The following is a 27,716-nucleotide window of genomic DNA, read 5'->3' as shown; positions in this document are numbered from 1 at the left end:
GAATGCTAAAAAAATAAAAAAAAAGATATATGCCACTCGTATCAACGTAGCAATTTGTAAATGCCTTTTGGAGAAAAGGCAAATAATTGATCTACAGGAGATGAAACTGTTACCGAATACTGGTATAGAATTTGAGATTGAATTTCGGGTTGCTATTTCCCATTGAGAAAAAGTCGCGCTGATACTTTCAATAATCTTGTCAGGAGAGTTGCTGCTCTTTATTAGATCTTAAAATTAGATGTAGTAAGATATGACATATTCCATGATATTTGGTATAGTTATTTTGTGTAGTCTTGTTTCACAAATTATTTTACAGACTGAGGAGTTGTCTAGAGGCTTGACTTCTGCCAGAATGATGCTTTTGCAAATTGCAAGAATAATTTGAATCTGCAGTAAGGAGAACAAATGCTGGTGGATTGAAGCAGAACCACTAGATGATGCAAGTTAGTTGTACCTAGATAGACTGACTGATATATTCTAGTTATATGGTTAGGGATGGACCTATGCATATGTCAAGGGATGCTAAGTCATTAAATGATTTTAAAATTTTTAATTATGTATATTAAAATTTAATTTAACTTTTGAGTTTTTTGAAATTTTTTTTATATAGTCTAGCCTCCCTCATAAAATAATAAATGTGTATTAATAGTCTAGTGATTTGAGTTCTAGTTGACATATGTAAGGTCACAAGTTCAAGTTTCACTAATTTACACTATTTTTGTGTTTTTCACATATAGCCCGCCACAACCCCCGCCCCCCCCCCCCCCCCCCCCCCCCCCCTCCAATTCAAACTTTCATGAGAAACAATTTTGAGACTGAAAGTAGGGGTGTGAAAAATATCTGAAGCTAGCTCTTCATTATTTACATGAAAATGAAACAGAAAAAAAAATCATTTAATTGTGAGCTCTTCATTATCCTGGATGTTTGGTAAAAGAATTTTGTAAAGCAATTTAATGTTCTCCGGTATCAATTAAATTACGTTACATTAAGCAAAACATATTTTCAGATGTTACAGTGCAAACCGATGCTTGAAATGGTATCTTTGTTTTCAAAATTCAAATATTTCATATGGAAATGTATTTGCACCCTAAATTTTACATTTTTTTTTAAAAAATTTACTATTTTTTTAAATTAGTATAATATCACTAGTTTTGAATAGTCTATAATTTTTAAATCAAGTAATTTTTAACCTACCTAAAATAAATTGTAAAAAAAAAAATGTAAAAGCTGATTAACAAATTCATTTTTAAAGATCATGTTGAATAATTCAAATGGACTGTTTTAACTTTATAAACAGAGGTATTAATCCACAGTACGAAGACAACGAATCACAACACCACAACTAAAATATATCGCCCTTCTATTTTGGTATAATCCCTTTTCAAGTACTTCCAAACTATTTTTTCCTTTTCTTTACAAACCGTAGGTGGTTCCACACTATCATTTGATATGGAATGAAAGGAAACATTTTTTTTTTTTTTTTAACAATTACCCCTTTAACCTGGGGTATACCGCGCATGGATTTGGAGATTTGCACATGTAATGCTTTAGATGGTTCAGCCACAATTTGACCTATCAAGTTTGTCACGCGGCCACATCAGCAGTAAAATTTACAAGGACCAGTGTTGTTTAGGGAAAAAAACGAATGAAAGAGAAGAAAAGAAAATAACTTGATATTCACAAATTATGAAGACAATTTAACAACCCAACAAACAGTTGGTACCACCTCACTCGGTACAAACAGCTGGTATCACAGCAATTTACACATCCAAAGTTAAAAAGTCAAAGAAAACCGAATGTGCCAAAAATTTCACTCAATCGAAAGGCCCAGAAGCGTGATTCTTTATGTTTTTTAGTGCCTGAAGGTTTTGACTACCTGGTCTATTCTCCTCCGGCACAAGGGGCAGTTTGAAAGGTGAGATGAGCAGGCAATACAGCAACACATGTGGCCGCAACTAAGAAAACATGAAAGACAATTAAATATATATTTTTTAGGTAAATACAAATGAATCCAAGAGCTATAGTACTGCGTTGGTATTGAACTTTCTTGCTGCAGTACTAACAAGGTCTCAGTTTTTGTTGAATTTCAATTGAAGTTTAATTCAGCAGTATGAAGAAATGTGGTTACTTCAACAGAGTCCCTATTGGTATTGGTACCATGTTGCGCTTGATCCAATCACAGCAAGATCTATGCACAAGAAGGTTGTCTCTATCTGTACTGAGTGCTATTGTATTGGAACTCAGGCATACCACGCACCACTACAAAACATGAGAACCCCCTGACCCCCAACAATCCCTTCACCCAACTTATTCAATGGCAAATGTCTAAACTACCCCCACCCAGCACCTCTCCATAGAAAGTGATCTAATAAAAGAGCATTCTTGTTATTATGAAAGAAACACAAATCAAAATCAGGAAGGTAAAAATACTTACGGGACAAAAACAGCATTATACTCTTGTTCGAGGCAAATCACACAAATATCCAGTATCAACCTATCCTTCTTTTTAATGTCCTCTACTTCTTCACTGCTTCCATTTAGGGCTGCACAAAACATAAATGAATCTACGTACTAAAATCAAACAAAACTTAGTCAAGAAAATACAATGTGCTACCAAACAGAATAGCACAACTGAGGGTATGCTGAAACAAATTAGAGTTGCAGTGCTTCAGGTTAAACCAGTACTTAATAGAAATATAGTGGGAAACATGATGCAGAAGTTGTGCTTAACAAACCTTCAGCTTCTCTTGATTGTCTTTGTGCAGCAGCTGCTTGAACCCTGCAATTATAAAAAAATAATTACCAAATAAAGAATTACTTTAGTGAGTAGAACAAATAATAATGTCCTTTATAATAAATAGATCAAGGATGTAATCTCTCATCTGGTACAGGGTTCCTTTCAGGCACTACCATGAAACAGTAAGTTACCAGGCAAAAATTTCAGATCTGGTAGTGCAACAATTAAACGCACATATTATAGCAAGATCTAAATTAAAAAACAATGTACTGAACCACCACACTGGTACAAAAATGTGGAACTGCAATTTCTTAGGGGTAGTACCAACCTCTTCTGCAACTCGTGGCGGCGCCTCCTTTCAAGGACATAATAAAAAGCATGTCTTGCCAGAAGAAAGACACCAACCACTGCTAAACCACCCGATGCAAATTTGTAACATCTACAACACATGAGAAGAAACAAATAAAAAACCATATAACAAATGTACAAAAGAATTAAAATTATTGACCATGCAAAATAAAAGCCTTCGTCTGTATCATCTGGTTTGGTCCAGCATCAGCTAGTAACAGTACTGGTTGCAACCTTTATATTTCTATTTTACACTAATTTTCAGTCGGTTTCACCAGTGGAGAAAAAGTTGGTAGCAAAACTGAGCCCCATTGAGGAATAGTGCATTTCTCAAGCATACTTGAGGCATAATTATGGTTTACTCAGGTATATTTCTGTATATATATTCAGTACTTTTGGCTGAAGGTGAATCGTTTAACCATACAGATACCATAACCATTGTTTCAACACATATAACATTTGATATAGGAAGGTCAACCTGGCCCATTTTCCGAGGTTTTCAATCAATTGGTCAATGCCGTTGGGTGATACATAAAAAGGCCCCTTGTGTGGCTTCTGAATTCGTAAAGTACCAATATCATCTTTTACAGCCTATTATATACAGAAAATAAATAAATGTAGTACACAAACAAATTATGCACCAGTGCCAAAGTGATTGCTAGTTGGCACTAAGCCAACCATTAAAAAAAAATGGTCCAAAGAATTGAGGGTTTGAATTTAACAACTAACAACAAAAACGAGCTCAGCTCAAATTGTACATTGATTGGAATATACTGATAAGTTGTTACAAGTTAGTAATCGCAAGATCCTAAGCCAGTTAATTTATTTTTAATCAAATGAACCTTCTTCCATGTGTATCAAAATGAGCCCAATTCTATACTATGAACCTAACCTTTATGTACCAACTTCCAAATATTGAATGTTTCAACGAGACAGGTATCTCTATGTTGAATGCCCATATATACGTAATTAAATGTTAAACTCAAAAAAGTAACAAGGAAAATGAAAAAGAAAAAAATACTAGATCAATCATATAAATATGTAAGATAAACATGACCATTATTTCAATGGAATAGTGGCAGTCTCCTTCCGGTTGTAGTTTACTCTTCAACAAATTAGCTATTTGAAACATAGCAATATTGCTAAGTCTTTGTGAAAGCTCTGTGCTCTCTACAGAAAATTTAAAATTTTGAATCCTTGAAGACAGGAGTTCTACAAACCTCGGGCGACTTCAATTTTCCATTATAATATGTAATTATTATAATTAAACTTAGATTAGAAAATTATAAATCATGATAGGCAATTGTTATTTGTTTTTTGAAATTTAAGCAATAAATTTGAAATGGTATTTGAAATATCACGGCATGAGGGCATGAATTTGATAATACAACCTATTGAATTAATCTTTCCAACTAAGAAAAAATTGCTATTTGAACTGCACCAACTCAAGGTTTCTGTTCCACACATCCTCTGGAAGTTCTAAATTGCTTTAGTTGTAGTTATACATTCCCTCCAACTTTCCATATTCAATCAAGCACTATGATTTCTTCTCTTTTCTTTTACACTTATTTATCTCCATATTGTCGCCTAAATAGAAGAAAAGTTTCATATATCATAATGAAACCTTTTCATATTTTGTGTTATGCATATCCAAAATGACGAGTTTAACCTTGATGCATAAATATTAAAGAAAAAGATCACAAATCATCAAATGATCAAATGATGGATAACATGTTCCTGCATCATTCTTTGATTAGGAATCTTAGGCCTTTATGTAAAAACTTTGTAAATATTTTTCTTATTAAAATATTTGTTAGTTGGAAATTTTCCACCAACCATAAAAAACAATGATGGATAACAACAGCACCTTCTCAAATTTTCATATAGATTTTTTTTTTCTTTTGCAAGAGTAAAAGAGCTGTAACTTCAAGAAATTGCCAGAAATAAAAGGTAACTTCGACATATGAAACATCAATTTGTAAAATTTATCAAATTATTACCTCACCAACAACGGTCAATGCTGTTCCTGTGAGAAGTGCCCTTTCAGTTTTCTTAAGTCCCAGCATCTACAACAGTTTACCAGTTGTCAATAATTGTGCCTATGAGAAGAGCCCTTTAAGTTATTTCACAAGGTTAGTACCAGTAGACCAATTTTAAGACCTCCTTCCTTGGTTTGTGTGGTGCATAATTGTACATTTATCATTGAAATCAAATTTCAATGGTTTAAAAAAAAACTACACATTAAGGATAATTGCAGTCTTGGATTAAATGAGGAAATATAATCTTAAAAGAGGATAATATGACACTAAGTTTCTGAATTGATAGTAAACTGCAGGATGAATGGTCAAAACTTGTCGTTACTCAGGATCAAACTCTGAATTGCATCTGAAGAAAAATAATAATTTGAGAAGGCTATAGACAAAGGACAAACCTTCAGGCCTTGCAAGTAGTCAAGTGTACCTCTTACAAGCGACCGACCCGACTCTTCAAAGGTCTCACTTGCAATAGTCAAGACAAGCCCTGCTGCATCACCGGCCTCCACAATAAATGCTCGGCCAGTTCCATCATCCTATAAAAAGCACTATATGTATTGTACAATTATATTGGAAAACACATCTCCATAAAATGCATGATGTAACAGCTAACAACAGGGTTGCTAGAGCAATACATAGCAGAATAGTACTGGTATATAGTGGGTTCTAAAGTACCAACTGGCAATATTCAATCTCAATATTACCACGTCGCCTCTTGGATTTTTTTTATTTTACTTATTTTCTCTCTTTGTATTTCTGAGATTTAATTAAACCTTTTTTATTTCAACACATCAATCATCGGAAGTAACCTATTGATGATACTTGTTACTATGAACAAGGTTATGCTGCAAATATATAGTATACTCAAGTGGTGTGTTGAAAAAGATGCATATAGAAGAGTTTTGTGTACCAAAAGGGAACTCTTTTAAGTTAACAAAGAATTTTTTTATCATACCAGATACCATGGGGTGTCTTTCTTAGAATTAATCATGACAGTTGAGTCTTGGATCCATGAACCCGCATCATTATGCTTCAGGAAGTGTTGCTCATGCTATGCATTCCAAGCACCAAAACAATTTCAAAATTAAACTAGAAAAATGTGTTTCAAAATAAAGGAATGGTAAAGGTTCATATATTCATAGTTTGACTGGTTAGCCATTTTCAATGAAGGTTGCTTTTAGCCATGTTCATTTTTCCATTGTTGGTATCCAATTGCACAACTGAGAAGAAATTATAACTATCATCGCACAATTTGAGTTGTCTCTGACAGGACTGGGGTATATGAAGGCTTAATGGCACAATTGGAAGGTTCAGGCTTATTGGAATAGTTGCACAGTGTGTGTGATACCGTTATAGCTTTCTTTTATTTTTTTGAAAAAGTGGGGAGCGCCTGCCAGTCTCAGTGAAACCAAAAGTGTTCTATAGGTACCAAACAACTGGTACCTAAGAATATTAGTGATACCACTATAGTTACATACTAATAACGGAAACATAATACGCACAATTTGTTCCACTATGACTCCTCTCAAGCCGCTTTGCTCACAGATAATGGGTGAATCAGACCCCACCCGACCTGATATGCTCACTATTAGAGGTATGATCTTGCTGGCAGTATCAAGAATATAAGCTGAAACAGGAAAGATTAACAATCAGATAATATAAAACAAAAAACTTTACCAAACTACACTTTTGACAAGTTCTATCATAACCAGATGGTATAAACTGAGTAGTAATCTCACTACTTAGGACAAATCAGGTTTATTTGAACTTAGACTGAGCTCACTTGATCCTCTGGAAAGCTAATACTATATTGTACTCAATATACAGGTAAAATTCATTGCTGGTGCTTTATCAATACATAGGTCTAGGTTCTCATCAGCTTCATATTTTGGAGATCCTCTTTTCAGTTTACAATTTTATCCTTTTTCAATTAACAGTTTGGATGCAAATACAAGAATATAAGAAAGAAAAGAAAAAAAAATTACCCAGATCCTTTATTTCGGCAACCTTGGTGATTGATTTGAGAACATCAGCATCCCTGAGATATAAAGATTTGAGAACATCAGCATCCCTGAGATTTGCTCACAAATGCATATATAAAAGAACAACATACACAACTTTCCTTCCCTTGGCAACAATGTATTACTGTTTAATTTTTTTTAGTTACAAATTTTTGTATCTAATTTTTTGCTTTTTTTTCTAGGTACAAGATTTTGTGTACTTCCAATTGTGAAGAGGCATACTGAAAGAAGTCATTTACAAAATTATTCAAATTAGTAATTTACAGTATTAATTACTAATGAAGGAGATTTTCCTCTCTATAGTCTATAAAAGAGAAGGAGAACGCTTGTAAGAGCATCCCAAATTTAATAGAAGTTATTGATCTTTTGCTTATTTTCTTTTCTTCTTCATTAAGAGCATCCACATAATTAACGAAGATTGCCCACAAAATTCATAAACTGAGAGACAGGGACGTGACATGATCCTGATAAAAAGAGTTTTCTCTACGGTTTCCCATGGAGATATAGAACAAAAAGACACCCAAATGTTCATCGGATCGCTTCAACAAAACCAGTTCAGCCCAAAAGCTCTAGTAAGGAAACAAGTCAAGTTCAAGCTACCACAGAGGAATTTCTACCGGTGAGTATTAAACTGGAAACAAAAATTCGTACCTCCCACTACTTCTTCCCAATACATAGAGAGCAGCAGCGCTCAAGCAACAACCAATCCCTCCCCATGGAATCATCGTCGAGCTCAACCCTAAACGCGGAGCTTTAGATTGAATTTTTTTTTTTTTTAATCGAAATAGAATTGCTCTATGTTCTGTTAAAATTTTGGATTAAGAAAAGAGAAATTGTTTGTAGGAAGGAGAAAAGAATCGATACTAGGCCAAGACGAGAAAGCAAAGACGACGAGTCGACTACCACAGCTTTTCCTATCTCCAGTTACAAACATTTAGATATCTCCATTACTTTCATAATCCATCTTTATCAGCACGAATCTTCAAGCTACTGGAAATTTGCATTTATAAATCCTGGAGACTATTTGTTTCGTTGAAGAATGTAAATAAATAGAGTTAATCGATCTCATTCACCTATGAGGCTATGACCGATGTATACATCCCTTCAACCCATATTATATGAGTAAAGCTAGCGTGTGACATGCTCACCAAGAAAGTTTGGTGAGCATAACTCCAAAAGTATATCGGATCGACGTCAAATGTCAAATCCAAACCGTTGAAATCCATGTACTTCATGAGTGATGCATATACATGCAAAATTTTGAAAGTTTCGAGTTTATTTGCTACACGGTCAAGTGGTCAAAGAAATAATAAAAATTGAATATATAAAATAACTTATAATAAAATATTTATTTCTTTGACCACTTGACCGTGTAGCAAATAAACTTGAAACTTTCAAAAGTTTGCATATATATGCATCACTCATGAAGTACATGGATTTCAACGGTTTGGATTTGGCATTTGACGTCGATCCGATATACTTTTGGAGTTATGCTCACCAAACTTTCTTGGTGAGCATGTCACACGCTAGCTTTACTCCATATTATATAGTACTACTGTTTTTGTGTTATAATCTATGATATAGTTCAGGTGTGGAATTAGACTAGAGATTTTTTTAAAAGAAAGGCGTAAGCCCGTTTCATTGCCATAAAACATAGAGTTTTACAGACCAAACAAAAACATAAAAGCAACATACAAGGAACAGAATGTATATCAGTCATGCACCAACCCACAGAAAGCATAAAACATGCAAGGATTGCAGATCAAATTTTACATTTTTCTGAATTTTTTTTGGGTTTATTCAGATGGGTACAAAAATTCAATGGTCCGAATATAGCGATTTTGTTAAATACTTAATAAATAGTAAAAAAATTCAAAAAAATGTAAAATTTGATCTGCAAGTAGATTTTAATATATCCATCATATTGAATGGTTTCGATCAACTATTTGGACTTTGAAACTTCGAAAATGAACATTGTCATCCGATGTCACCAAAAAACGGTGTCATCCGATCCCTCCTCTTTTTTAAAATAGATGGAATACTATATAATTTGATTTATTCGAAAGACTACTACAAATAATTTGGATCAACATTTTTCATGCCGGATTTGAAAATAATTTGAAAATACCGATCGTTGAATGCCTACCGTTGAACGAAAACTTAAACTGAATTTTTGAGGCACTAAACGACGTTTTTTTTAAATTATGATGCCTCATTTTTTTCATACCTCATCATACCTCATATTTTATATTTTCGTTTTCAAAGTCCAAATTGTTGATCCGAACCGTTCAACAAAATATTTATACTAAAATATGCATGGAGATGAAATTTTATATTTTTTTGGAATTTTTTTGCTATTTTTTAAGATAGGTACAAAATCACTGTTTTTGAACCGTTCAAAAAACAGTGATTTTCTACCCATCTTAAAAAATAGTAAAAAAAATTTCATCCCTAATCATATTTTAGTATGGATATCATGTTAAACAATTCGGATCGACAATTTAGACTTTGAATATGAAGAAAATGAAGATATAAAATATGAGGTATGATGAGGTATAAAAAAATGAGGCATTGGAATCCTCGTTTAGTGCCTAAAAAATCCAGTTTAAGTTTTCATTCAACGGTAGGCATTCAACGATCGGTATTTTCAAATTATAGAATATAAGTATATATATGTATATATAATATAATATATATGTTAAAATGTGCTTGCAGATCAAATTTTACATTTTTCTATTTTTTTTACTATTTATTAAGATGGGTACAAAAATTCAATGATCTGAATATAGCGATTTTGTTAAATACTTAATAAATAGTAAAAAAATTCAAAAAAATATAAAATTTGATATGCAAGCACATTTTAACATATATATTATATTATATATACATATATTATATTATATTATATATACATATTGTTCGCTTACAAAGGTATGTTACAAAGTCTCAGGTACAACAAGTTGTACCAGTTTAAACCTTGAATCTACTCTCGTCTAAGGTTGCAAGTGCACAACCCTATCCGTATAGCATAATAAGGTATCGATCCTCAGGGATGGTTTAATTCGATTCTAAATTTCTACAAATCCGAGTTAAGTACTAGAAGTGTGAAAGGTTTGGTTTGAATTCGTTTCAATTTCTCAATTCAATAACAAAAGATTGCAAAAGAAAGTAAATGTTTGTTTCAGTCAAGTTTAAAAGGATGTTTCCAGGGTTTCAGATTTCATCCTCAGCTTTGCCTCTCTGGACCTTCACTCGACTCGCATCATCTCTGATGCGACCCTAGTGATGCGACCCGCATGGTCTCCCATGCGACTCGCATGGCCATCGAGTGAATGCAGCATTTCACCTGTTTCTGAGTTATTCGATTGTGCAAGGTTCTACTGACCCTACCCACGATTCCTGAGCCTCAACTCTCGTTTATTAGCACCAGTAACCTAGTAGGGAATTGCAATTTCACCTTCTTAGATCTACAACTTTCAACTCTCGTTTATTTGTATTCAATCTAAGTCAATTGATCGGTTTGCTAAAGGTATCCACTATCTCTCAATAAATGGAAATCTCACCTTTCGGTTCAATTGATCTATCTTTTCAGATTTCTAATCTACCTCAAGTGCTTGATTAAATTGCAAGAAAGATCTAGATCAAGATATTAGAAGAGATGAAAGATTCATTCAACAATAGTCAACAAAATGCAATCACACAATCTCAATCAAGCTTTAAAAGAAAGATACACAATCAATTGATCACAAGAACAACTCAAATTCAAGTGAAATACACACAATCAAAGCTTTAGACTACATCAACCCTAGAAACAAAGAAGGATCTACTCAAACAACATCATAAAAGAAGAGAGAAGAGATAAGATCATGATAGAACCAATTGAAGCAATCTTGCAAGGATCTTCCCTCCTTTCTCTCTTTCTTGATCAACACTCCAATTCTTGAGGCTTTGAATCTTCAAATTTCGGAACTCCCTCTCTGGTGACCGAGGCGGGCTATTTATAGACTTTTCAAAACATTTGCTTCAATTCTGGGCCCTTATTGGGCCTTTGCTGTCTGCTCTGGAAGCTCGCGATGCGACCCGCATCAGAGTGTGATGAATGCGCCTCGCATGCAGTGGTGCTGCGACCTGCTGGTGCGGCTCTGAGTGGTTGATGCGCCTCGCGTCAAGCCTGATGAGGGTCGCATCAAGGTCTCTTAACTTCAGTAATTTGCTTGATTTCACCAATTTTCCTGCAAGATAAGAATGAAAGCACAGCAGTACCAATTCTACGCATAATCATTATAATAGATGTTATTTAATGGCTCAAGATTCATGTTTTGGTACCAAAATTGGTCAAAACAATAGGTCGGATATAGCAATATCACATATACATATATTATATTAATTTTTTTTTTCTTACGGCCGTAAAAAATCCGGCATAAAAAATGTTGATCCGGATTATTTGTAGCAGTCTTTCGAATAAATCAAATTATATAGTATTCCATCTATTTTAAAAAATATATATTAAATATTTGTAACACTTCAATACCAAAAATAAATAAATTATAAAAACTGAAAAATGAAAAAAAAGAATAAAAAAAAATTCCTAAAAAAAATATAAATTTAAAAATGTTGATCCGGATTATTTGTAGTAGTCTTTCAAATAAATCAAATTATATAGTATTCCATCTATTTTAAAAAATATATATTAAATATTTTTAATACTTCAATACAAAAAATAAATAAATTATAAAAACTGAAAAATGAAAAAAAAATCCGAAAAAATAAATTTCCTAAAAAATAAATTTTCCTAAAAAAAAAAATCCTAAAATCAGAAAAAATTATTCCGGTTTTAATATCCATTTACCAGAAAAAAAAATTTCCGGAAATTGGTGTTGAAACCGGAAATTTTTTTTCCGGTTTGGGTAGTTTTCGAAATTTAGGCGAGGTTTGGTTAGTTTTTTAAATTTATATTTTTTTTGGATATAAATAAAAAAATTGGGTTCATATATACTATATATGTCTTAATTTAATTTTTCAATATTCCTTTAAACAAGGCTTTACAAAAACTCAATACATAAAACTAAAGAAAAAGCTTGGAAACTTGTTTGTATTTGAGTTTCCTCTATGAGTTCCATACATTAATCAAGTGCATTTCCATGCAGACCATCTTGCTAGAAGGATCACAATATTTTCTAGATTACATAGAAGTGACTTTTGAACCGGGATCAATAACTCAGAATCTAAGCATTTTTATTGTTTTCCAATAACACATACAGAAATATATTAATTTTTCTTACAGCCGCGAAAAATCCGACCTGAAAAATATTGATCCGGGTTATTTGTTACAGTCTTTCTAATAAATCAAATTATATTGTATTTCATCTATTTTCAAAGAAATATATCCAACATTTCTAATATTTCAATACAAAAAATAAAAAATAAAAACAAATTTCTGTTTAAAAAAAAAATTGAAATTAAAATTCCAGCCCGTGGAAAATTTCCACGGGTGGGGTATTTTTAAAATTATTGCTAAACTTTGGTTATTATTATTAAAATAATTTTTTAATGGGGTAAAAATAAAAATGTCGGACAAGGTTGCACACTTGAGATATATTTATCTAAAAAACACAGAATAAAGTATAAAACACGTATTCATAATTTTTATTTTTTATTTTGATAAGCATTTCAATGATCGCTGGTACCAAGTCTCAAGTAATTAATAATCATCATAGTGGTTCATTTCAGGCATTTCCCTTTGAGCTTTAGACCTATTAGAGCAGAGCATGCCATTTTATCATATGTTAAATAGTAAAGTTCGAAAGAGAACTCTGAGTTCTCTGTCACAGATTCTGTTGCCAAATGGGATTCAGCCAGTACCGATCAATGAGAAAACTCTCGTCTGGGTTGGCGGTGAACTAGTGCCATGAGGAATTGCAAAGGTATGTCAAATCAAATTGTTTCTCCTGAAACAACCATCCAAAATATATCCTAAAACAAATTACATGACACAATGAACAATGCAAAAAAGAATCAAAAGAAAACAATTTCACATAAATAGTATTGCTTTTGACGGTGCTTATATACAATTGCATGTCAATATTTGTCTGGGGACACCAAAAGGGATTTACTTTCAAAGAGGCATCATTAAAAAAAAAAATAGTTCATGGAAAATAAAACCCTCAATTGCAATTTAGCTCTCTGTTATTTTGAAGGTTTCCGTGTTTGACTGCGTACTAGAAAGGCGTCATGTATTGTTAGAGGGGCTTTGCGCATACAATGGGAAAGTCTTTAAACTTGATGGACATTTGGAGAAGAAATCAATTATGTATTCTTTTTTGTAGTACAGTGAATTTTCTAAAACATTATTCTCCCTTTTTTGTGTCTTAACATTTTTATTTCCCTGCTTTGGCTTATAATTAATTTGGATTAATTACTATTTGCATTCTTCTCCCACCTTGACATTGGCTCTGTTGTTATCTTTTGTTTCTCTGTGTTACTGTAGAATTTTGTACTATGCCAAAGATCAAGCCATCAACCAAGTTCCAAGTAAGGAAGCGGTATAAACATGCTTTTTGCTTTTTTTTTTAATGCAAGATAATTATCTGACATTTAAGATCTGGAAGGATGCACTACCACGCAGTTAGAGAATTTATTGTAATAATATCAGGGGATGCATTACTTTAATTTTACATGGCATAATAAAAATGTATATAGTATTACAGTCATCTGATCAATATCTTATAGTAATATTGCGTTTATTGTTAGATCAAGGAGGCTCTCTTCAAAACCCTCATTTCGAACGGCATGTTAAACAGCGCTTGTATCAAGCTAGCACTAATTTGTTGCAAGAAGGTAGTCTGCTTTTTTTTTAAAGTAAATATTGGGAATATAGTCTTATAGTCGAAAGTTGTAATCAATCTGACAGCCTCTGTCAGACATCTAAAAAAAACAGAGAGAGAGAGAGAGAATATAGTCATATATATTTGGTTGCACAATATATGTTAAAAGCTTGATAGTTGACTGGTGGTGTTTATTAATTTGGGTTTTGATGGAACTAATTTATTTAAATCCTACATCAAATATATAGAATTAAGACTATATATTAAATGAAACTAATTTATTTTAATGGAACTAATTGGACTATATGCAGCTTTTAGCTGGTTTCAAAAAAAAAAATGGTTTTTTGCACTTAAGACACTCAGAAGGTGAAGGTGTTTCACAGTAATTAGTAAGTATGGCCTCCAGATATACAAAAAGTAAGATTTAAAAAGTGTAAGGTGCAATGAATTCCACTTGACAGATCCATTCAACACAATTTTTTTCCCACAGAATAAACATTAGAAATTACATTATGCATTCCATGTAAGTTCATTAATTGATTCCAAATAGAATATGCTAACAAGAATATGACTCAGGGGACACAGATTACATAAACATTAGTTCACTTAAATTCCATCCAATATTAATGAAATGTTAAGTTTATTTGAATCATTCCCCACGTTGTATAGGAATAGTTGATAAGCCAATTAAATGGGTTTTGCATTGCTGGACAAATAGATCATAATTTTGAAAGAAAAGATGCAACCTAGATGAAATATTTCCTTCAAGAAGGAAAGTAATATACTCAGAGACATGCTTCTTTTTACTCCTGGCAACCAAAGAGCTTCATACTTAACCCCTTGCTTATTTTCCATAAATAAGAATTTGATTGCCACAGATATAATACACCTTCTGTATAGCGTATACCGAGCTTGTACAGCAGCAAAATTAATAAATTATCATATAGTTCATCCATTTTATGTGAAGTACTGATGTCTCTGTATAAACATATGTCGTATATCTCATGGATGAAGATTTTTTTTTTTATTTTCCTTCTAAAACTTAACTCTTGTTCTCATGTTTAGGTTGCATATGGGAAGTGCCTCTCTCGTGATAATCTTTATAAGCGCACCTTGATTGGTACTAATTTAAATCTCTTAGTTTCCAACTGCAATATAGAACCACATTATAGGAAGGTCTGATAATGCTTACTGTATCAGCATATCAGATTGATTCGAGATGGTTAACAATAATACTTTCTATCTGCAATTTATAACAATTTATTTGACTTTTCTAAATTTTTTGAAGTGCTAGTGGAGAGGAAAGAACCTTTTTGTGACAACTCAGCTGGTATGAAGCTCATAACAAGATCACCAATGCTTAACAATTCACCAACTGTAAGATAACCAATCAAGTTTGCAAATTTTTTGGTATTTTAAAAATATTGATCCCAGAATATTAATAAATTCTCAAATTTTATCAGGTTTACTATTGTTGAAAATTTTCTGTGGAGTCTTTTATCTTATCCTTATTTAGATAATTACTGAGTTCATGAAACTACCTTTAACAGCTTGAAGGCAATGTTGGTAAGGCTAGGGATGCTATTATATTAAACAAGGATGGCTTCTTATCAAAAATCAACGCTACAAATATTGTAAGAAACCAACATGTTATGAATTCTAACTATTATAACCATTGTCTTGACTTCTACTGTACCAGCTAGAGCTAGTTTCTTCCAGTTATATTGCTCAAAGATCCAGTCCCATACTGGTATTTACAGCTACTGACAGGCCCAAATTGGTTTGATATTGATAAGTTGGAGTTTAGATGTCGGGGTGAAAAGGTAGCTCTTCAATACATTGGATATGCTAATTCTTTATTTCTATATATAGTTCATGGTGAAAAATGGTGAAGTTTTCACAACGGCCATCGCCAAATGCCAACTTCCCAGTATTACTTGCACAACAGTTAGATATCTTTCTCCTCTCACTATTTAATTAGTATCTTTTCATGACTCTGAATTTTAATGTTTCTCTGTCATTCGATGGCTTATAAGGTAGCGTTGAGATCCAAGATTGAATGTTCTTTGAATTCCAGAAAATGGCCTACTAATTTCTAAAATTTGTTATTTACCTTTCAAATGACAAAATAGGTTATTGAGCTTATAAACAGAGAAAACTTGACCCTGCATGAGCAGAAAATTAGCCCGTCTGAATGTCATACTGCTGATGAGGTATTGCTTTCCTTCTCTTGCTCTATCTCTCTCTCTCATACATATATACTAACGCAAGCACATCATGCACGTGCACACATGTACAGATAGGTTACGTGCAATGTTGTAAGGTACCTTTGAGCAAATAATGCTTGTAATAGCTAGCCATGGAATTCTGCATTCATCTTGTGCAAAGAAAATTGTACTTAAAAATAGATTGCATTGTTGTTATGTTAGATATCTTTAAGGATCTATTTGTTCCATTCCAGGTTTGGACAACTGGAACAATGGGAGAAATAACACCAGTGAGTTTCATCATTTCCTCTTTTCTGCATTTATTCTTCACAAATGACCTTCAAAAGCTTAGAATTTGCAATTATATTGTTGAGTAATATAAATACACAATATGTGGTAATTAATCAAGACCACAACTACAACTAAGGAAAATAAACTATCTAAATGATGAAAAAAAACATCAAATATCAAAATTAGTTTCTGGGAAATGATTTTGGACTCAGAATCAAAAGCAACACTGATATGTCCTGCTATAGAATTCCTCCCAACAGCATACCATATTTGATTTGTGATGCACTTATTATTAGTTTCCCAGTTTGATGTAACTTCCTTCAGTACTTGTTATCAGCTCCTCTCATAAATTCTTTTTGTTTTCTAAATTTATAGATTGTCATGATCGACAGCTGTGTGATTGGCAATGGAGAGGTGGGGCCAGTAACAAAGAGAGTGCTAGCTGCTTATAAAGATCTAATTGAAGAATCCGGTGTGACCATACCTGTCAATCTTGACGGGTAATAGGATACCAAATTCATCTTAAATAACTAATAATATGAATAAAAGTACCTGCAGATTCAACTTCTTTGTTGAATCTGAAAGTGTCAAATAATGTTTGGTTGCATGCCTAATGCGATCAACATCGACAATATAACATAATAAGATTGTTTAATTTTACTTGAAGCAATAAGAGGTCGACTTGGTACCTTGCAAAAGAAAAACCTGATTCAGCTTGTTTTATCTGTTCAGTTATAATATCATTGCTGAGGTCCAAGCTTAAACATGGCAAATTTCCTTTTCGCTCTTTTCTTGCAAATGGTGCGCTGCCATTTTGAATCCAATTTAATGTAGCCTTGTCTCTTACTGCTCCAAGTATTGTCCCTCAGTGCACAATCACTATGCTACTTGACTCGGTATATACTACAGTCTACACTATGCAATTACTAATAGGTTCGATTATGTCCCAAGAGTGGCATGTCTTTACAGTTTTATAATTAAATTATAAAAAAGACAACTAAAAAAAAAACTAAAAGATGGAAAAGCAGTAATAAACAAGTGGCAAGTAATAATTATAAAGAGGAGGATTTAAATATCTCTATTTTTTGTGTTTTCATTATGTTTTCACTTTTTAATTTTCTAATAACATTTTTTTTTAATTTATGTGTCAAAATAAAGGTGTGACTTATATTACTTTTTCTACGTGCACATAAAGATTATTACTTTTCAATTTTGCTTTTATATAAACTAATTAGATGTGCTACTTTTACCCGATTACCCAGATCCAATCCGGAACCGAACCGGACCCGATCTGGACCCGACCCGGATCCGATTAATTTGGATAGGGTATGGTTTAAAAAATATAACCGGTTAAATTATGGGTACGATTACAAAATTAATAATTTAATATCCGACCCGGATCCGAACCGAAACTGATATTGTCATGGATAGGATATGAATTTCATTTAATTATCCAACCCATAACCGAACCCGACCCGATACCCGTATAAATACCTGATAAAACATATATTAATAACTATTAATATATAAAACTATAATTTTGCATATTAATTTTTGCATAAGCCGTGGTGAGCCCAGTACTTTTTTGAATGTGAGAAAATAAAATGCAGTCACATATTTGCTATGTTTATACACATATGAATGCAAAGTAGTAATTGGGATAATGTACTTGCAAATGTTGAATCAATATGATAGTATTTTTTTTTAATTTAGATAGATAACTAATAATTTAGAGTTATTATTTTTATTGTGTTATGTAGCATGATATATTTTATTATTTATGAACAAGATCAATAATATAATTTTTATTTTGCAGTAGTTTTTAATTTATATTATAATGATTTATGATAGGAGATGTTTAAGAAATTATAATTATATTTAAATGTAAATGATTTTTCAAATGCTTTGGAGTTGAAACATATACCCGCTCCGGATTCGGAACCGCCTCGTATCCGAACCGGACCTGATAATCTACAAACAAGTTATGGATATATTTCTACCCGGAACCGAAAGACTGAATCCGAAATATTTACAGATAGATAGATATCCGAATTCGAACCCAGCCCGATTTGAAATAAATAAGTATATGGATCAAAATTCGGACCCGAACACTTTTAGAGTAAAGATCCAAATGTAATAGTACCTGGACCCGATCCGACCTGATAGCACCTCTAAAACTAATAAGTTGAAAAATCAACATTCAATTTATCAGTATTGGTGTGTTTCAGGCTCTTGATACTAATCAAAATATTGTGATCTTTTATGTAACTATAGTGAAAATGATATATATTATATCTAACGGTTTTATTTTGACATTGAAGTTTAAATTTTAAATTATTGTAATTCTAAAAATAAAAATATGATGGAGACACAAAACATGAGACATTTGAACCTTCCTCAATTATAAATGCTTTATCATTGTCCTTTTCCCAGCAAGAGTGAATTTTGTACCTGCGCTTCAATAGTATCAGTTGTCTCACATGTCTTTAAAGCTGAAGACACGTAATTATAGAAAATGAACACAAAACCCAACATATATATATGCAAGTTATAAAACTAGCACACAACTAGCCACACAAGTAAAATAGCTGTAAATGAGGCTATACTGCTTTGCTAGTATTAAGTTGGGAGTAAGCATATCATTTCACTTTTATGTACAACAAATAGCAATCCATGATGCAAAAGAGTACAACAAAACCAACTAAAAGCACTTCTTCTTTTTTCTGTAGTGGCACGTTATGTATGAACTGACAAAAAGGACCAACAAACAAACTTTTCTAACTGCACCATAGTACAATATACTACAGAATGAAAACCTTTTCTCATAACAGAACTCAGCTGTTATTCTTAAAGAAATTAAACCCGAACTTCTGTGTCAATCCATCCATAATTGTACCAGACCGGGTCCTCTGTACCACCAAAGTGGCCCGGGTACCATCATCTGACATGTCAGCGTTGCTGGTAGGGTTGGAATCAATACTAGTATCATTTTTGGTATCTTCTCCGGTGGCTTTTGTATCGCAACTCGGTATATCTGTACTGCTTGAAGAAGGTCCACTAGACAAGTCAGTTTTACCAGAAGGTGAAGCATCCGAGGCGTCCACAAAGTTACTTTTACTATCTTCTTGTTCTCTTTCTTGTGTGCTTTCAACTTTGACATCCTTTAAAGATGCCATAATCGCTTCCATGAGCATCTGTATTTTTTTAATGCAACAGAAAAAGGATTTAACATAGCATATTTTTTTCTCTTTTATCATTATGCCATGATGAATTTGTTCACAAACACCAAATTCCCTCATAGTTTAACACTTTAACTGCTAAAAGGGTTATCCCTGTGCAAAAATAGTACCAGTGGGGTCCGAAACTTATGTTGAATTCACCAAAACAGCTATTGTATAGACAAAAAAAGGATCAATAGAAAACAAGTATAACTAGCAAAAACAATTCATGTACATGGTATTATACACTAAATCCAAAATTATGCATACCCTTTCTTCATCTTCAACGGTACATGGTATGTCAGCGTATGTGTCAAAAGAATATTCCAAGAAATCAGTATCCTCCATCAAATGTGTGAGGTTAGCATGAGATGATAGTGAAGAAGACGGCCCATCAGAGACGTTGGCCTTCTCCTCCTCTGTGGGCGTACCAGATGGCACCTTGAAGAAAAAATATATTATAGACAATCAAGATAATTTTGATATAGCAAAATAAAAGAACGAAAAGAACAAACCTAGATGTTGCATTCTGTAGGACTATCATGAGAAGGGGGAACTATAAAGTTTTGTCTATTGAGGGTTACAAGGAATCTTTTCTACATTTGTTAAGAGTAACTTAAATCATCACAATCTAACAAATTAACCTGCTAGCAGGATGGGCTGGATTGGGGTTGGCCGCTAATGACATAACCCAACATGTTTTGTTCAAGTCCTATGAGAAGTAGATTTAAAAGTGGGCCAGTTTGTCAAGAAATGAGGGAGAAAGGACAAAACAAGGCACTTCAGGCCTGGAATTCAAACTAATGTACTTGCACACAGTCATCCGCATCTGAGAGCAATATGCCTTTTGGGTACATTAAGATAACAACCCAAATAAACTCATAAGTTTGAACATATCTAAAACAATACTGGAATGAGCCATGACCATCAGCTTCTGTGAAACAGGCCACCTCAACCGTCTGGTGATTGGGTTAGCTTGATTCATATAAAAAGATCGTTCAAAATTACACCTGAACTGGCCAAGACACGGGACAATGCTATACCTAAAACCAATTAAGTTTGAAATAACCCTTAATTGCACAACTAGGCTTCAATTAAGAACGAATTGTGTCCTTGCGTCTTAACTATTTTTATGACAATTATGCAACTGAGCCTCAATTATGGCCAAAATAATCTGAAAATTTATACTTAGTAGTGATTAAGGATTTTAATTCTGGTTTTTAAAATATGAAGTGCCAACAAACTAGTACATAAATAATCCCCATATATTCTACCAACCTCGATTCGGCTCATGACCCGCCTTGAACGAAGATGAGCAATAGCATCCTCTGTAGTGACTGCTCCATTACCTGGTTCAGGGAAAAAGAGTACTCAATTTAGCCACAAACAATGTACAAAAAAATATAAATAAGAAGTTACTATAATATGCAAAATAACAAAATATGTCACCTGTAAGCGAGCTGTTGAAACTTGGATTCCTGTAGCCTATGTCCTGCAAAATTCCATTACTCTGTTTTAGCAAACTAACTATCGGAAAATTTCAAAAAGGCAAAGCAAAACAGGTCTTCCAGAGTAGATTTCATATGGACTCCATGACTTTACAAACAACTACATTTCAACAAGAAACGATCTTGATTGTGCCCCTCCAGAACATCAAGTGTCATGCTTGCAACATATTCGGTAATATCTCATATATTCTGTTTTAATGTAAAAAATATCTTCTGTTACCTTCAACATCTAGTTCTTTTCTAAATTCCAACATCACTAGTCTTTTCTTTCTCATTTGCCCATATATAGATAAGCAGTGAGAAAAGAGGGGGTACTCTTGAGTATATATTTAAAAAAATCGAGAGAGTGAGGGGCACACATGAGCCAGCAACATTATTATTACATTTTTTTTATCTTGTTTGTCTTCACGGTGTCATAAAAACAAATTCTGGGACAAAAAAAATATGCACGGAATTTATATACCTGATTAAAAAAATGTTCTTCTGGTAAAATGCGGTCCTCCTCAGGAAGATCATCAGGGGGGTTCAAAACATTGTGAAAGAAAATCGTTACAGAATCAAAGTAGAACTGTGGCCGAGGCGAGTTGTGGTCTCCATCGAATTTTATTATATTTTTGTCTCCCTACAATTTTTAATCATCATAACTTCTATCAAACAATTTGCATCTGTTGGCTTAACATACTTCTCCTTTCCACATAAAGCCTCATGTCTACTGCCGAAGCATGTTTACAACTTCCTTCAGTCAAAGAGTTCCCAAACTTCCTGAACTCACTGTTCTTCTCTAATAACCAGAGGAGGAAGTTTGGGAATTTGTTTGAAGAAGCCAGAAGACTACAATCAATTTTTCCCATGTTTTAAGGGCATGCATGATATTCCTTCAGGTCCTTGGCTGACCTGAACAGTTTGGTAATGGTGTCTTCTGACTTCTGGTAAGATTAGTACCAGTTGATAATAGATTTTTATAAGGCCACGTCATATTGTCTTAAAATTTTATCAAGGTTTCTTCCTTAAATCTCAATTGAACAGGAAAAAGAAAAAAAGATACCAGGAAACCATAAAGAGCAGCAGAATAAGACCACCAGTATCACTCATATTGGTTGGCCAATTGAGTTCAGTATGAAATCCAGGTAGTCATACCCAATGAGTATCTTACCTTACTAGCTTTTGTTCGCCTTTTCCTTACAATTGAAGCAATGATCTCTCAAAAGCTTAAGGATAAATCTTTAAAGAAATAAGCATCTTACCATATATGCATCACAAATGCGTTCTGAATGATGCGGTCGTATAAAATCATCATCTATTGCATGCCCAAACAAGGCAGGAACAAAGCACCGCTTGGCCACCTACACAGACACGCGCACACACACAGAAATTTAAAATGCATCTAACTTGAGCAAGGTAAACTAGTAAGTTCAGAGGCATTAGTTGACAGAGTAACATGAGCACACTGTAACTGATTGAGTGCATACCATCAGAAATCATATTGCAGTAACAAAAACTAAGGTAATATCAAACCTCAACTGTGTCAAGATCCATGATGTCAAAGTTTGCTTTCTTCTTTATGATCTTGCGCATGTGTTGTATTGCAAGCTTCACCTGAAGTTAGGTAATGTGCAAATGAGCATAATCAGTATACACTACTAAATCAAATTGAGATGTATGAGGCAAACATGCAACAAAAAACAATCCTACTTCCTACAAGCTAATTAAAAGCACTAGTAAAATGCACCAAACCCATATCCAAAGGCCTCAGACCTGCAATTACCATCTGAAGTGTGTAATCTCAACCAAAATTGAAATACTTGAAATCCTAAATGAGATCATTATGCAGTAACTTGCATCATTTGGAGAATAAATGTAAATAAATGTGAACATCATCTTTTATTATCAAAATTTGTAAATAAATGTCAACATTCTCATATTTGTAACCATCATCAAACATTGTTGTCAGTCTGCAAGTACTTATCAGAAGCAGAATAACTTGAACAAAACAAAACAAAAATAAACTATCAAAGAATCTTTCAAATTATCCTTAAATATGGGCTCAGAAGAAAATACGCCCTTTTTAGAGGTGGTAGGAGATTCTTCAAATTTTACCAACAGATACCTTTTGATCATACTAGTCGGTAAGTTGGGTATAAATTAACAATATGTGCCTTTTAATCAAAACTATGAGGTATGCAAATATGACAAATGTTAACTGTTATGTGGAAGCATGGTATAAGATTTATAAAGAAGTATAAAAAAAGAAAATATAAAATAAATAAAAAAACCTAAATTGCAATAGAAAAAGTAGTAAGCTTAGAAATAGGAACTAACTGTGAATTTAGGCAAGGGATATTTGTACATGTCAACAAGCTCCATCATCAACTCAACCAAGTTAGAGAAAGGGCTATCTAAAACCATCCCGGCTATGGATGGATCTTCAGCTCCATACATTAAACTGCATAAAATTTCGGTCAATTTTCTTTGTTAGTCATCATCCTTGTTCTCTTTTTCTTTATTTGATCATTATTTTTGTGGTGGGCATTTGGTTTTCTAGGAAATTCTATGCTTAATAGATATCTTGGTCTGTTGGGATACTTCACAAGTCTAAAACAAAAAGGTAAATATTAAAAAAAAAAAAAGAAGGGATAAGATTGTGAGAAGGACCTTGTGACAGCACCCATAGAGCGGCCCCACAAGCCAATACAAGACACGTTGCCATCGGACCTCAAGTGATTTACCACAGCTTTTAGGTCTTCTTTCTGTGAATCAATAAACAATATTCAGGCCTTGGTTTGATGAGGCTACACCATCTTTAACACTTCCACCGGTCAGTTTTGTACTGTACTCTTTTTTTCTGCTTAAATGGATCCAGGAATGTAATAGGATTCTGTACCATACAGGTCAGGCTCAGTAGCTGTACATATTGGTATGAAGTTCATGCCTCGATTTTAAGCAAAATGAAACAATAAAGCATCCATAATAGTTAGAAGAACTTACTTCGTTCCAACCTAAGGTGACATGTTCTCCTTCAGAAAGTCCCGAGCCCGAAAAATCAAGTGTAAACACAGTAATATTTGAGGGCAAAAGTATAATTGCCACCTCACTCGCATCAGCCCTGCAACCACTGAGAAAAAGTATACGCAATTTCAAGAACAGATGACTATGGTAATTATAATAAATTGACATAATCAGACACCAGTCCACTCATACAGCTCAAAACCAAGAAGTTCCATTTTTTCCAATGCCTCAATAAAATCCAAGAAAAAAAAAATAAAAAGACACGACCAGCATAGATCACTATCCACCCCATCACTTTCTAGTAAAGGAGTAGAATTATACACACAGTGACACATCTACCAATAAAGATGCAAAAATCCAGCATGTACCTGAAGAAAAGACATGCAACATTGAGCAATTGCAGGATCCTTACCTGTTGCCATGGCAGTAGATTACACAAGGAAGAGGTTTTCCTTCTGGAATTATAAGGGGCAAATAGTGGCTGCATTTCAGCTTCTTCCCTTGGCCATTTATCACCTGAATGAGATTAATTGCTAAGGTTATGTTGTACTGGTATGTAGTGCCAAGTGTCTCTCATATTTACTGCCTTGACCAAATTCACTCTATTGTTCTCTTTGTGTTATCTCTTGCCATAAAACTCATATTACTTAATCAAAGCATTATTGCGTAATAATTTTGTCTAAATACAAACTTGAGGGATACAAGTTCTGATATTATAACACGGAAGTTGGAAATAAGCTGAAATTTTGAAACCTCTTAGGTCCTGTTGCATATGCACAGATGTAAAGACTTGTTAATTGATGGGCTTAAGTCTCCTTTCTTGCTCTTACCATAACACAAATGGTTGGATTATAAAAAAGAAATTTCAGATCAAGTAGAGAAACAAGGTGCATACCTCCAAATCCTTTCTTCTATACCATCTTCTCCTTAGCCTGAATTCTTCCTCCAACAAATCGTCTTTTGGACTATAATCAGCTCTGTAGTGTAGACAAAAACACAAATTAAAAAGAAATCAAGTCACAGACAAGGGTTGGGGGCTGAAAGAGATTTTCTTTAGATTTTTCCAGGTAAAAGAAATGGAACTGCATGCTCCATAGCCTGCAGACCAATTTGGATGAGCATCCATCGGAACGACAGAGGACAAAGCTCTCTCTTTGTCACCATCACAGGAGTAATAATTCTATTGCAGGTACTGTCTTGTACAGAAACTATATTCATTATCTAGAATAACTCCCAATATACCTAAAGAACCATGCTAATCTTTACAGAAATCCATAAAAAATCCAATGTCATACAAGTTAAACGCATTACATCAAACTGATATTATAGCACTCTATTTACAAAGAAACAGCAAAAGAATTTCAATTCATGTTCCAAGGGAGCCCCTATTCCAAAAATTTGAGGCTGCAAGCTCGTAATTGCATGCTAATTCCAAAATATAGATTCGTATATTGTTCAGAATAATCTGAATGAATCTTATCTCGAACTTAATTCCAGTTTTGTTTCCCAAAAGGGACAGTGTATGCACCAATGAAGTAACAAATAATTAAAAGCTATACAACTATAAGCAGGATAAATTTACAAGTGCTCGATAATTTCCATGATTAGATAGAAAATCAATTAAATCCGACTCAAAGTAGAGGAAATTCAACAAATATAAGAAATTTGGTGTTACCTCGGGGGACGAATGATGAAATTCACAAGCTGGTCCATTAACTGGTGAGCAAACCCTAGACTCACTGGCTAGCAAGAGATAGAGACAGAGAATTGCTTGTATCGCTTTTGGTATTGCAAAATTCGATCCTCCCAAGTTCTCTTTTTCTTTTAATTCTTTTTTCGTTTCCCGGTGCGAGTCGCTTCGGGAGGAAGAAAGAGAATGCTATGAAAAGCTTCTTGGTGAAAAAACCTGTTGTTCATTAAATGCTTAGTCCGAACTGCACTTCAATTCCAAAATTATATGAAATTTTTTTTTAAGACAGACCCGTAGGAAAATTATATGAAATTGAAATTTTAGTAGTAGGAAGTAGGAACTAGGAACTAAGAATAAACTATTCGAAAGATGCGAACCAGTGGTTGGACAAACGTGGGGGGTAATGATTTTAACAGAGTAGATTTGGCTCCATGCAGCGCACTGAGCCATTGACTATAGAATCAAAAGAGGGATGCACATATTTGTGCGCTGCATGAAGCAAAAACTACTCTGTTAAAATATTTACCCCAAACGTGCTGCCTTGCAAAAATACTCCGGTCTATCATTAGTTCATTATCATTACTCTTTGGAATTGACAACTGCTTGGTCTAAAATTAACTAATAATTACTTGTAAACAGTGCTGTAAATTCTACCAACTTCTCTTTTTTTCCTTTTTCTTTTTTATAAACCATCATTTTATTTCTACCACGGGTGATGAAAGTGAAAATATTAACAAAGTAATTTTTAGTTAACGCCCAATATCAATAAAGGTACATATGTTGTTGTAAAAAAAAAAAAATGTTGCCTTGACTTTATGTTTTATTTTTAAATGAAATGTTGTTTTACAGCATATTTTTATTCCCAAATATTTGAATAAACTCAAATACTCAATACCTTTTCATTGTGTTATGTAAATTTAGTTTTGTCGGTTTAGCAAGGAACAAATTTGTCAACATCTACTTGAACAAGAATGACAAGAAAACAGCTATTTCTTTTTTCATTAAAATAAGCTACTTCATTTGTCGCTTTACGACATAGACTGTCATTTAAGTCATTGACACGGTGGATGCTTCGATCTTAAAAATATGATTACATTTTACCTGGATATCAGATCATCTCCAGTGTTATTACAACAGCTTGTCTCCCTTCCTTGTATCATGTATACTAGAAATTGTAAAATTCAGAACGTTATTATGAAAATTTGAGTAGAACTAGGATATTCTTTAAGTTCATCAAAGTCTATTTGTGAATTCAACTTTTAAATATATTATTTTTCAATATATCGGATTGATTTTAAATGGCAAATTCGAACTGTTGAAATTCATCTACTTTACAAGTGATGCGCCCATGCAAAAAAAAAAAAAATTAAACTTTCGAATTAATTTAGTATAAAATCAAGCTATTTAAAGTAGAAGGTTCATAAATTAATTTTAATACATTCGTCTTTTAAATGCTTTTTGACCACTTGACTCCATATAAAATTAGTTTGAGAAATTAAAAATTTTGTATGCAGACACGTCACTTGTAAGACAGACGGATTTCATTGATTCGGATTCGTCATTTGAAATCAATCTGATAGATTTTTTATTTGAGTTTACAAAGAAGCTTGGTGAACTTAAGAACACCCTAGTTCTACTTGTTAGTTTGTAATAATCTAGAAGTCAATAATACGATAATTTATCATAAAGCTTTGTTCATGAATTGAATGTTTATTTATATAGCATTTTGTTGCCTTGAGTATTATTGAATTTATGGATCATTTCGAGTTCATGACTGAAATTGTGAAACTCCATAATATAGATGATATATACTCTTAAAAGGTCACTGACCAA

The 27,716-nt window shown here is 33.2% G+C and overlaps 3 protein-coding genes across 5 annotated transcripts; 1 reads left to right on the top strand and 2 right to left on the bottom strand.

Annotated features, from left to right (window-relative positions):
* Window positions 1–1,710: 1,710 nt before the first annotated feature.
* On the bottom strand, window positions 1,711–21,501 carry DAL1 (E3 Ubiquitin ligase family protein). Of its 2 annotated transcripts, none has more exons than XM_078315271.1 (12): window positions 21,485–21,501; window positions 7,791–7,959; window positions 7,104–7,156; window positions 6,621–6,745; window positions 6,074–6,169; window positions 5,517–5,654; window positions 5,086–5,151; window positions 3,564–3,676; window positions 3,066–3,176; window positions 2,736–2,779; window positions 2,435–2,564; window positions 1,711–1,955 (listed from the first exon to the last, which is right to left on the bottom strand). In XM_078315271.1, exons 2-12 carry the CDS (start codon window positions 7,862–7,864, stop codon window positions 1,853–1,855), a joined length of 1,053 nt encoding a protein of 350 aa, XP_078171397.1. In that variant the 5' UTR covers window positions 7,865–7,959; window positions 21,485–21,501; the 3' UTR covers window positions 1,711–1,852. The 2 variants fall into 2 exon arrangements, with proteins under 2 accessions (XP_078171397.1, XP_078171398.1); XM_078315272.1 differs by having other exon boundaries at window positions 2,435–2,543; window positions 21,485–21,500.
* On the top strand, window positions 13,885–17,216 carry LOC144565732 (branched-chain-amino-acid aminotransferase-like protein 1). The gene is made up of 6 exons (XM_078315553.1): window positions 13,885–13,976; window positions 15,029–15,083; window positions 15,252–15,910; window positions 16,096–16,176; window positions 16,425–16,460; window positions 16,837–17,216. The coding sequence occupies exons 3-6, from the start codon at window positions 15,839–15,841 to the stop codon at window positions 16,963–16,965; spliced, it is 318 nt and encodes a 105-aa protein (XP_078171679.1). The 5' UTR covers window positions 13,885–13,976; window positions 15,029–15,083; window positions 15,252–15,838; the 3' UTR covers window positions 16,966–17,216.
* LOC144565495 (alpha/beta-Hydrolases superfamily protein) lies at window positions 19,081–26,070 on the bottom strand. Of its 2 annotated transcripts, none has more exons than XM_078315269.1 (13): window positions 25,869–26,070; window positions 25,089–25,170; window positions 24,606–24,709; window positions 24,173–24,299; window positions 23,840–23,934; window positions 23,507–23,630; window positions 22,703–22,783; window positions 22,432–22,530; window positions 21,651–21,809; window positions 21,129–21,171; window positions 20,958–21,028; window positions 19,950–20,120; window positions 19,081–19,655 (listed from the first exon to the last, which is right to left on the bottom strand). In XM_078315269.1, the coding sequence occupies exons 1-13, from the start codon at window positions 25,904–25,906 to the stop codon at window positions 19,296–19,298; spliced, it is 1,554 nt and encodes a 517-aa protein (XP_078171395.1). In that variant the 5' UTR covers window positions 25,907–26,070; the 3' UTR covers window positions 19,081–19,295. The 2 variants fall into 2 exon arrangements, with proteins under 2 accessions (XP_078171395.1, XP_078171396.1); XM_078315270.1 differs by having other exon boundaries at window positions 24,606–24,705; window positions 25,085–25,170; window positions 25,869–26,041.
* Between the last annotated feature and the right edge of the window lie 1,646 nt (window positions 26,071–27,716).

Source organism: Carex rostrata, chromosome 14, assembly GCF_964058835.1.
Source record: "Carex rostrata chromosome 14, lpCarRost1.2, whole genome shotgun sequence".
Classification (NCBI taxonomy): Eukaryota; Viridiplantae; Streptophyta; class Magnoliopsida; order Poales; family Cyperaceae; genus Carex; species Carex rostrata.
Note: the sequence above shows the minus strand (reverse complement) of the source record. Positions and strands in the feature narration are given on the sequence as shown.